This window comes from Beta vulgaris, chromosome 3, assembly GCF_026745355.1.
Source record: "Beta vulgaris subsp. vulgaris cultivar EL10 chromosome 3, EL10.2, whole genome shotgun sequence".
Lineage (NCBI taxonomy): Eukaryota > Viridiplantae > Streptophyta > Magnoliopsida > Caryophyllales > Amaranthaceae > Beta > Beta vulgaris.
The window spans coordinates 12,218,319-12,230,192 of NC_079204.1; the positions used below are offsets into that span (position 1 = coordinate 12,218,319).

The 11,874-nt window shown below is 37.7% G+C and overlaps 1 protein-coding gene across 1 annotated transcript; it reads right to left on the minus strand.

Annotated features, from left to right (window-relative positions):
- Positions 1-786: 786 nt before the first annotated feature.
- Positions 787-7,207, minus strand: LOC104906632 (chloroplast envelope membrane protein). The gene is made up of 7 exons (XM_010695412.3): positions 6,279-7,207; positions 5,987-6,072; positions 3,990-4,163; positions 3,431-3,545; positions 1,795-1,892; positions 1,558-1,693; positions 787-1,145 (listed from the first exon to the last, which is right to left on the minus strand). The coding sequence occupies exons 1-7, from the start codon at positions 6,924-6,926 to the stop codon at positions 1,077-1,079; spliced, it is 1,326 nt and encodes a 441-aa protein (XP_010693714.1). The 5' UTR covers positions 6,927-7,207; the 3' UTR covers positions 787-1,076.
- Between the last annotated feature and the right edge of the window lie 4,667 nt (positions 7,208-11,874).

An 11,874-nucleotide genomic window follows, 5' to 3' on the forward strand; every position in this document is an offset into this window, starting at 1 on the left:
AGTTCTTTCATTGTAAATCATGTAATCATATGTTAAACGCACAACAACATCAGATAGACAACTAAAATTTAGAATAGCCCTCATGATCCGTGCACACATAATTACTTGTATTCACGCAACTTTCACTTAGGCGAGTTGGAAAGGTTCAAATGTACGCAACCTTATCCAGTTATCCCTATGACGATTATGACTCGATACACAGTGATTGTTTGTGACTCGATACACAGTGATTGTTTGTGACTTCACAATCAATAAATAGTGTTGGCTCTATAACCACTCATAGGAACAAAAGACAATGGGAGTAGGCATAACACAATAATCCTCGTCCATCATGCTTGGCCATGTTTGGTAAATGGTTTTTTCATTGGCTTTTAGCATTTCAATTTGGTCAAACAGTCAAAAAAGTGTTTGGCTATTGTCTTTTTGGTTGGCTGAAAAGTTGGCTTTTAAGCCAGAATGAAAAAGCTGTCTGGAGCAGCTTTTTGGATTGACTTTTGGCTTATTGGCCCACAAACTCTCTAATAAACAGCCAACAGCCACAATTAATTTTGTCAAACACTTTTGCAAACAGCTGGCTTAAACAGGCAACTTAAAAAGCCGATATATACCACCAATGCTTTCAGTCAGTCAAACAATCCAACTAAACCAGCCAAAAGCCAAAAGCCAAAAGCCAAAAGCCAAAAGCCAAAAGCCAACAGCCAACAGCCAACAGCCAACAGCCAACAGCCAACAGCCAACAGCCAACAGCCAACAGCCAACAACCGTTGTGTAATATGATGCAACCAATAACCGCTGAAAGCTTGTATGTTTCTTTTTTCTCTAATGATTTCAATCGATCATATCATGGTCGCCCTCCACCAAAAAATTGAGTTCGACAATCTCGTAACAAAATGAAAAGTAAATTGTGAACTTTACAACAATAGGAATCATACTGTACATCTCAGTAAGCCTGAATGTATATCTCCAATGTAATCGTCTCTGACAGATGCCTCTGAATAAAGAGGGCCAAAGAATTTGAAGGGCAAAAAATGCTCGTGCTTCCTTTATTCTGTATGTTATTGGTGGAAAATATATCTTCAATGACGTTTCATTTCTTGGAAGATATTAGATACTTTCGGGGACAATCTCGGCAGGAACTTGAACAGCTGCAAATTCAGCATTGATTCATTAGATTTACAAGAAAAGAAACAAGGAAAAACACACCATACTCCACAAAGGAGCTGTATGCTATTACTTAGAAGCTCCAGTTTAAGAGCTCCAGATCAAGAAAAGGTGGTATATTACAGTAATAGAAATTAGCAGCAAAGAGACTTGGTTATCTGCAAGTTAGCAACAAATGTTTTATTGCGAGTCCTGGTAAATTAGACATTTCTCGAGGCAAATGAGGCATTCAGGTGACTTGAGGCTCGAGCCCTGATAATAAATTGTTTTCCACAGCTTTACAAGGCCATTTAACAGCAACATCATGAAATTTTACTAAGACAATGATTAGATCTATTATACAAGCAGAATAGATCCACTGTAAGGAATTCCTATGTTAACATAAGTTGAACATACCCAAAGCTTCACACAGGCGTCCATAATAACTGGAACCAGGCATATAAATATTGTAACGGTAGACTGATCAACCTCTAGGCCATAATGCTCAACAATGACTTCACATACAGTCTGCCAACCTGATTCAGAATGATACCTGCATGACAAATGCAAATATATCAGTCAATAAATTATTTCAAAAGAATTCTGCATAATGTGATCATATTTTTGGAAATTAAGTCCTCATATTAAGATTACCCAAGAAAAATGTCAGTGATGAGAATAATGAGAAATGCTTTTCCAGTGTCTGAAATGTTGCTGATAATTTTATATCCCGTGAATTTCAGTAAAGCAACCTGCAAATTTCAAAAAATAATAAATAAGGTTCTACAGGCAGAAGATCACAGATGGAAGCGACAAGCTTTCAGTCACCTGGATAGGAAATCAGATCTCACATTATATATTACCAACAAAACCTTCTTCTTTCCCCATTTTCCCCAACCCACAAGCTCGTGAGTGACTCCAGCAATAAAATTAATAATTGCTACTCAGAGTATTATTTTCAAGCTCCCCTAGATATTATCTGAGAATAATTTTCATTTTCTTTCTTATCTGCAGTCAATGAACCAATACTGCAGTAAACACAGTCTAGGTGCATCTTTAACCACTGCAGATCTGAGCACTTCATAAACATAAATCAAGTTCCGCAAACAAGCTAATTAGTTGGTTGCAGACGAGGAGAGGGGAGAAAAAAGGGAAAAAACAACAACAGGAAGTTCGGCAAGGAAAGCAAGTGACCAAGAATCCTCTTCATACAACAATCCATAGCTGAAGCTTGGAATAAGCATCCACAACTTCAGATTCCATTTATTATAGCAATGTAATTTTTTTTCTAAATTGAGCAGTCTCTCCTTGGATAAGTTTCTGACAGCTACTCAAGTTCTTCAGTGTCCTTCAGCCCAGAAAACCAGTAAAAAAAAATCTACTTAAATTCTTCAATGGAGATGAAACCTACATTTCTGTCAACTATTAGCATACCTCTAGTTGAGATTTAAAAAAGTCTAGCGTGCTTCAGCCCAGAGGACAAATGAAAATATAAGAAAGACGACAAAGCAGTACCAAGAACTCCCAATGAACATGGAACCTACGTTTCCGTCAACACTGAGCAATCCTTTGTGTCATTAGGAAACAATTATTGGTTTATGAGATAAGTCAATGATAGAGCTACTCAGTAACACTTTGTTTAATTTTCTACTTTGTGTTGAAAATACAGCAAGCATGAAAACATCATAATGAAAAAGGACTATCAGAAAAGAGTCTAGTAAACCCTAGACCCGCTAGTACTATCATTAATCACTATTATCACCATTACCCAACTGCCTCAATTGGGGATCCAATCTAAGCACGGTAAGGGGAAATGAGGAGAATTAGTCCACTATATCCTCGATTTGAAAGCATTTACACGTTGCATATTAGCACGAGTTTGTTAAGGACTTAAATCCTTTTGTTAAAGTCCAGTATAACCCAATGCACAAAAAGTAATCAACGAGTCAACAACTTTAATCGATGAGTCGACAACTGGACAGATTAGGTAACAACATAACTTAGTTACCGCATTTCAAATCATTTGCAATCAAATTGAAACTTAAATTGAACAGATACTGCTAAGCAGAACAAGAGTGTGCTGGTCAAGGTTCCGACATGATTCAGAACCTTGACCATCTTTGCTCGTGAGGTAAAACAAATAATAATTAAGGAGATGCACAAGGCTCCCAGTCACAGACTTCCAAGTGTTTAGTATGAAACCAATCATGACTGAACTGGCATGAGGACTGCAAAAAAAAAACCGTACATATACAAAGACAAATGTTAGCAAAAGAGCTAGACATCCTACTTTACTCTGGTTGAAGTACAACAGGAGGAACAATGATATCCCAAAGACCATATCAGACCAAATGTTGGCAAATGCTATCCGATTAGTTAACCTCCATTCATCTCGCAACTCTAACCTGTCAGAATGACCAAAACAAACACATGTTAACAGAAGATGACAATTGCTTTTGTGTATTCAAGGGAAAGAGAAAAAGAATGCTAATACAATTGCTAGCTTACAGACACTTAAATCTGACTAGGCAAGCAGTTACAGTCTTACAGAAATAAGGACTTCTCGTATCAGCATACTAAGTCTACTTCCTAACAAAGGAATAATAGGCAATGTGATCTCAATCCATCATAGCTCACAACAAGTCACATGAGGCCATGACACTAGATTGAATATTCCAGACCAGCAGCACAGAGAAGAAAAATCTCCAAAGGATGGCCTAAACCAAAGGTGCTGACAGCATCTTCAGCAAAGCTCTTGCTATAAGTTACAAAATTATGCCTATATGAAACCGTGCTAAAAAAACTACCTGAAATAGAGGTAAATAAATATGCAATGCAGTAAAACTTACGCTTTATGCCGCAATTCCCACCATGTCTCCTCCTCAGAAAGTGGAGGAGCTTTGCCTATCTCAGCTTCAAACCGAAGCCTTGCTTTCTCAGAATTTAATTCCTTCACCATTTCAAGCTTTTGACCTCTACGCACATCAAGCAACTCCGCAGCAAGTGGTACAGTGTTGACATATCTGCTCACAGAAGAACACATCTTACAATTCCCATATCAACCACATTCTGATTATTTTATTAAATTCCACATATCGTGGACCCAATGACATTACATGACCTTTTCTTGAAACTAAGAAAAGGCTCCTATGAAGGATAAAATTCTTGTATCCGGACATTATGTGGCTCATGTCGCCCAAAGATTGCCAAACCCACAAATCGCTGCCAAAGCCTAAGAATTGGCTGATAGATAGAGTTGGAGTTAAGGTGCTGCTATTGAAATTGGTAGTCCTTGGGATAACATACCAAAGGGCTCCAGGATGACAACAAGGCAGATTACGTCTCACCTTGAGCAGCTAAATCGAAACAACGGCCAAACACAGATAGACTCAAAACAACTTTCAATAAGTTGATTAATACATATATTTTGTAGGTCTGTCAGCCATCTAGAACTTTGTTCCCTAATGTTTGTGTTATGAGTTTCAAGAATGTTGAATCTGGATTTCATTTCTTTCTTCGATTGAGGTGGCTGGTGTTATACAATTATACCTTTTGGTTTAGAAGGAGAGTCATGGTTGTGCACTTTCTTTGTTGGGTCACATGCAAAAGAGTAAATATGTATTGAGAAGAGCAATCAACAGGAGCTGCTTTGGAGATGTGCCTTCAGTGTGGTGGTTTCTAGGAGCACATTGTGCGTATTTTCTGTAACAGAGTGTGGAGGCATTCCGGGATAATTTGGTGTTTCTAGCCTCTTTTGGGCTGTGGTATCTGAAGCTTACCTACCTATTTGCTTTTGTATTGTCTTTGCCATCACCGTATCCTCTAGTTGTACCATATTTGGGATCGTCACAGTTCATTGAAATACTCTGCTCAGTTAACCAAAAGGATAGAAAATACTTCCAGTTTAAGGCGTTCCCACAAATGTATGACGTAAATTGAAAAGTAAGAAGAAGTTTATTTTTCCCAGCTAGCAGTAGAAATAATTTTCTAAGGCCAGCCAGCCTGCATTCATGAAATAAATAAATTTATCGTTTTAGTCCATGGTCAAATATACATACATCTTCATCCAATAATTAGAAACAATCTACTATACTGTCAAAGGTGATGCTCCCTATAGTGATAATTTGAGGAAGTAACCAAGATCACCGTGGCATGGCCCCTTCCAAGAACACATCAAATTGTGGCTTAAGCCACTCTAGGACATAGGTTTAAGTGTTTAAGGCCCCGTTCTTAAGAACTGAGAGAAACTGAACGGAAGTGAACATGAGAGAGTTTCTGAATTGAACTGAACTAAATGAACAGGGCCTAAGAGGATCAGATCGTAATAAACTATTACCCCTTGCCCAGTAAGATACTGAGTCCAAATTCAATATGCAACCTATTTTGCAATTGATATGGCAGTGGTTAATGCATCTAACACATAAGCAGTACTTAATATATGCCCAATCAACTGCATACATTTACTCTCTATATTACAGTCTTTATAACCTGAGATTTATTAGGATTAGAAAAATGCTCAGGGATCCCAAAATATGATGTTCATCTTCATCCACGTTGAACAGATACAAGTACAATTATTTTTCTGGTAAATTCACATTATGACTAACATAGTTATCAATGTACAAGAAGCCATACCAACCCTTCTTTCCCATAGGGCAATAGAGGTATAGAACTGCCTCAACAATATGTTCGCTTACCCTATTGCATACTGACTTTTTCTTCAATTCCTATAATTTCCCCCAAACCAATCCACCCCAACTTATCCTCCCATTCCAGCAACAAAAAACAAGGACAGTTTGAGATGTCGAAGTGATATGCAAGCTAAAAGCAGTGAACTAACATTTACCTATCTAAAAAAGGCAGAAGCACGTAGTCATGAACAAGAAAATCCAATGCCCAAGGAACAACTACCAAAACAGCCAAAAATTTAGCCTGCAAGACAGAAAATGCAGTTTATAAGACTAAAGCCATGCACTTTTCTAGCAAGTGTTATGAGGTATTAGTAGCTGTATATAACAGCAAGAAAAACAACAGTTATAAGTTAGACTATCCTAACAACATACACAATCACATAACCCAATTCAGCATAGCAAAAATCAAGATAAACCACAACACCAAAAGAAGAACAAATGTAATACCGAATTCCGCCAAGCAAATTGAAAAATGCGGTCTTCGTACAACAAATCATCATCCTCTTTTCCAAGAATCAAATTCTCAAGTGTCTTAACCAAACCCCTCTCAGGCCTCATCTCATCAAGATCACCTTTAATATCTTCTTCCTTTAATTCACTGACTTCATCATCATCATCATCATAATCCCATTCTTTCCTAACCACACCATTTCCCCCATCAGAAACTAGCCAATCCTCCCAATTCCTACTCTCCTCATTCCTAATCCCCTCTTGAACCTCTCTCAACTCAATTAGCGCCTCCGCCCGATTCCTCCACGCCTCGAATCTCTCCTCCTCTGATATCCCCTCTCTCTCATCAGAGCCCTCAACTTCATATTCTCTCTCCTCCTCCCCTTCCAAATCTTCCTCCCTTAAACCAAGCCAATTCCCATCTTCCTCAAAGAAAAACCTCTCCCACCAGCTCTTCTTCCTCGAATTAAGCCCCTTTTTCTTCGCATTTGGAACTACTAACCCTAAAATCCGATTATTTCTTCTACCAAAATCTTCCCTAACCCTGAAATTGGGCAACAAATTGCTGTTTTTCCTGTGAATTGAAGTGCATAAGCTAGGTTTAAAGACCATAAAATTGTCAATTAACACTATGGAAGTGCTCATAACCACAACAACACATTGTCAGGCTAAGATTCCCAACTTAAAATTATTTCTTTATCTTGCTTTTGTTCTCAATTTGAGCTGTTGAAGCTTTGCTCAGTGGAGAGAGAATAATATCTCACATTCTTCGGAAAGTGTGTTAAAACCCTAGAATGACGAAAATGGGGGAATTCTGTAATTGATTGAGGAATTAGGGAGAGAATTAGTAAAGCTAAAGAGGGTTTAGCAGGAGAGAAGAAGAAAGATGAAGTGGATAAAACGGTCTGCATATTTATTGTTAAGATTGAGATAAAACCCCGGGAAGTTTTCTCATTTTTCTCTTCTTTCCACTCTTTGATGACATGGACACCTATTGTTCCACAAGTAATACTTTACAATTTATTTATTACTCGTATTAATTTTTGAAAAGGTACCACCCAATTTTTTAAAATGTATAAGAAAATCTTTATTAGATATTTAGAGTAGATGTTAATGTCCTACATTAGCGTAGTATCATCCTGAATTTCAGGGTGTTACCCATGATTCGAATCCTCATCCCAACATATGTTGGAGTATTTACTATTTGGCTATTTAGCCTTGTATTCAATCTTGAAGCTAGTGTGTCCTATATGTTAGTAGCCTTGTGACCAAGTTTAGAATTTTGTCGATGTTTTAGTTAGCTTCCTCGAATAAATACATGAAATAAACTGATGTGAAAGAGAAGATAATCTACATGCATGATGCAACTAGGGCGGTTCAGAGTGTGGTCTGGACTGCACCAAACCGCAATCCAAACTGTTTTTTCGCGGTTTGGGTTGGTTTCCGGTTTTAAAATTGCGGTTTGGGTTATGATTTCAAGCAAACGACAGTTTGTGGTTTGGGTTGGGTTTTAATTTTAGTAAACCAAAACCGCACCGCAAACCGCAATTTTATATGTTTTTTAAAAAAAATTAAATACACTTGACAAGGTGGCATGCAAATATAAAACTGAGAAAAGAAGTTTGAGGTAAAGAACTTTAACACTTTTGATAAATCATTATATATGAAGTCAACTTCATAATTATTTGGACTCTTATTAACAATTTTTTTTTTTACTCTTAGATTACAAAATTAATGTCGTGGAGGAAAAAATGATTAAACCGCAAACCAAACCGCACTAAACCGTTTTACGCGGTTCGGTTTGGGTTAGTTTAGGAAAAAGTGCGGTGCGATTTGGATTGAAAAAATGTCAAACCGTATACTTGCGGTTTGGGATGAGTTACATCCCAAACCGCACCAACCCAAACTGCAAACACCCCTACATACGACTATGAGTTGAATGCACAATGAGCAATACTCAAAGGATGTTTACGTCCACTAGATAAGAGATCATCGACATGTCCATGACAAGAGAACAAATGTCATCACAAAGAGATCATCGACTATTATCCATGAAATTTGGCAAATACATATTGAGGGTTTGGCGCGCAATGTATAGTTTGGTAAGGAAAATGGATGTGGTCCGCAATCGTCTCAAATCTTGGTGCTTGGATAAACGGCTTTTTTGGGGTGTTAATTGGCGGACTATGTTTAACGAATTTCAACATCAAGGAAACCAAATTCAGTCCATACATCAAGGCGCTTCGCTGGTGCTGCGCCATCGTACATTATTAAGTGAAGCTTCTTTAGCAGTGACTTATTGGCAACAACGTATTAAAGATCGGCATCTTCGACTTGGGGACATCCCATCAAAAAATTTATTCAATAGACTCAGGCAAAAGAAACAACAAAATTTCGTTTATATGCTTCGTACTTCGAATGGCGATTGGGTGGAAATCCATACGACATAACCCAGATAATCCAAACGTATTACAGAGACATCTATAGGGTCGTTGATGAACCTCGCTGGAGAATACAAAACATGGCTCGGAGATTGACCCAGTGCTCCGAGAACTTCACCTTCCGCGGCTATCGGAGACGGATTCACAGGAGCTCATGGCTCCTATTACAGGGCATGAAATTCGAGATGCCATCTTTAAAATTGCAAACGATAAATCCCCTGGATTAGATGGTATTCCGTCGAAATTTTTTAAGCTTCATTGGGATCTCCTCGAGCCCTCTGTAATAAAAGCGATCCAACGTTTCTTTTCTACTGGCCATATTTTGAAAGACTGGAACAAAACTATCCTGATTCTACTTCCAAAGACTACACCGTCGGAGGAGGTAAGCCATTTTCGACCAATAGGTTTATGTAACGTCATTTACAAGTGTATTGCAAAATGTATGGTCCACAGGATGAAGTACCTACTACCAAGGTTAAAATGCGTTCGTTCCGGGGGGTCATATGGACGATAATATCCTGATTTCTTATGAGTTGACCCACATTATTAATAAACAAAGAACGGGAGTTCGATATCTTACAGCGCTGAAATTGGATATGAATAAAGCATATGACAGAGTTAGCTGGTTGTTCATATTAAAGAGTTTGACAACATACGGGTTTCCTACTTATTGGATACGATTAATTCAACAATACATTTCGACAGTGTCCTATAGAGTTCTAGTCAATGGGTCGGCAACCCCTACATTTGTGCCGAAATGTGGTTTACGACAGGGCGACCCTTTATCTTCGTATCTCTTTTTATTCTGTATGGATATCCTATCTCGAATGACTATGTTGGCTACGGACATACGACTGTTCCAAGGTATTAAGATCGGTAAACAGGGACCTACTATTTCGCACCTATTTTTCGCCGATGATGCTCTCTTCTTCTTTCGCGCCTCGAAGGCGGCGTGTCAGGCTATTAACACAACCGTAAAAAGATTTTGCAATATTTCGGGCCAAATGATCAATCTACAAAAATCTTTTGTGAAGTTCAGTCCAAATATCACACCTGAACACCGCCAAAGCTACAAACACATACTCAAAATGGAAGTCAAACCCTCGCTAGGTACATATTTGGGATCATCCATTGACATTCAAGGTCCAAAGGTTCAACATTTTTCACCACTACTGGATATCATATCGAACAAGATTGCTAGGTGGAATCATGGCTTACTTTCACAGTCGACAAAGCTAGTAATCATTAACTCAATTCTGGTGGCTACTATTATGAATCAGCTTTCCATTTTCCCGATTCCAACAACTATTTTCCACAAACTGAATGCCATGATTGCTCGTTTCTTCTGGAAATCTCCTTCGGAGAGGGGTATTCATTGGAAAGCAAAAAAGGTCATGCACCAGCCACAAGGACAGGGAGGGCTTGGCATCCACAATATTGGAGATTTTAATAAAGCTCTGCTTATGAAAAAGGTGTGGCATATTATCCAAAACCCACAATTATTGATTTCAAAGGTGTTTCACAACTACTCTTAGCACCTCATGGATTCGATCTACACTGCACAATATCTCATGGGGTAGGAAGGGCCTCCTTATGGCCAGTCATACCCTCAAAGCAGCATGCGCCTGGAAAGTGGAAAATGGTACTTCCATCTGGGCTGGGACTCACGCTTGGGTGCAAGGGAGGACCCTAATTTTTCGGGACTGTGTAACATTACGAGATGCTAATGCCACCTATGTCGCTGATCTTATTCTTCCACATAACCAAGGTTGGCATATGAGGCGCATTAATGATTTTTTTGTCCCGTCTGACACTCGTCTCATTAAGAGTATATAACTTCCATATCACTCTGAGGAGCCAGATCAGCCATACTGGCCTTTTACCAGGTCCGGAGATTACTCTACAAAATCAGGGTACGACTTTATTCTTTAACAACGACAAAATGAAATTTATAGCATGACAGCTCCAGTGACTATGCTATATATATATAGAGAGAGAGAGTTGGGTTCTAATGAGAACCCTCTTATGTAGGGGTGTTCATAAAAAACCGAAACCGAAATACCGAAAATCCGGTCTAAATGGGTGGTTACCGTACCGACAAAAAATTTTTTGAACGGTACGGTTACCGAACCGAAAAAATTAGCGGTTAAACGGTACGGTTACGGTTATGATTTTTGAGTAAACGGTTAACCGAAATACCGAAATCTTTTTTTCTCTATTTAATTGTTGTGAAACATTTTCAAACAATTACATTAATTCTAATATTTGTTGCTAAGTTACAATAATTAGAGGAAGTATGTAATTATTTAGAAACTCTAGTACTAATATAAACATTGTAATTAGGAAATGAAGTGAATTCTTAGTGTTAGTTATGTACTCCAATTGATTTATTATCCACTTTATAATACATTTTATATTAGAGTATATATAATATTAAAATATACGCACAAAAAAATTGAAAATATATATTTACATTAAGTAAAACATAATAGTATAACTTAAACAACGGTTAATGGTTAACCGAAAAACCGTACCGAAAAAACGGTTAACCGCTTAGGCGGTAACCAGATTAAACGGTTACGGTTACGGTTCGCAAAAAGAGCGTACCGAAACTTCCGGTTACCGAACCGAAATATTTTTTCGGGACGGTTAACCACCCATGAACACCCCTACTCTTATGGTGAGAACCACTTAAAATGAGCAAAAACTTCCTAAAATGAGCATAAAAAAGTTGAATGAGGAAAAATATAAAATGAGCAAAGCGTAAAATGAGCAAAAACGTTGATAAATGAGCATAAAATTGTTAAATGAGCAAAACCATAAAATAAGTGAAACAAAAAATGAGAAAAAAATTATGAAATGATCAAAATCTTCGTAAAATGAGGAAAAATGAGTGGTTCTTACGGTTCTCATCATAAGGGTGGTTCTCATATGAACTTAAACCTATATATATATATATCCTCCAATGAAAGAATTCAGGCAAGATGAATATAACAGCTATCAATTATCATAAAGAACCAAAAAAAAGGAAATAACCAAGTTATCGTAGTATTAGTTATGATAAAAATCCTATGTATTTTGCTATTTGTCACCCTAAATTGTTTTTACTAACGCCGCCCTATATACAATATTTTAATACTGTATATTTATAC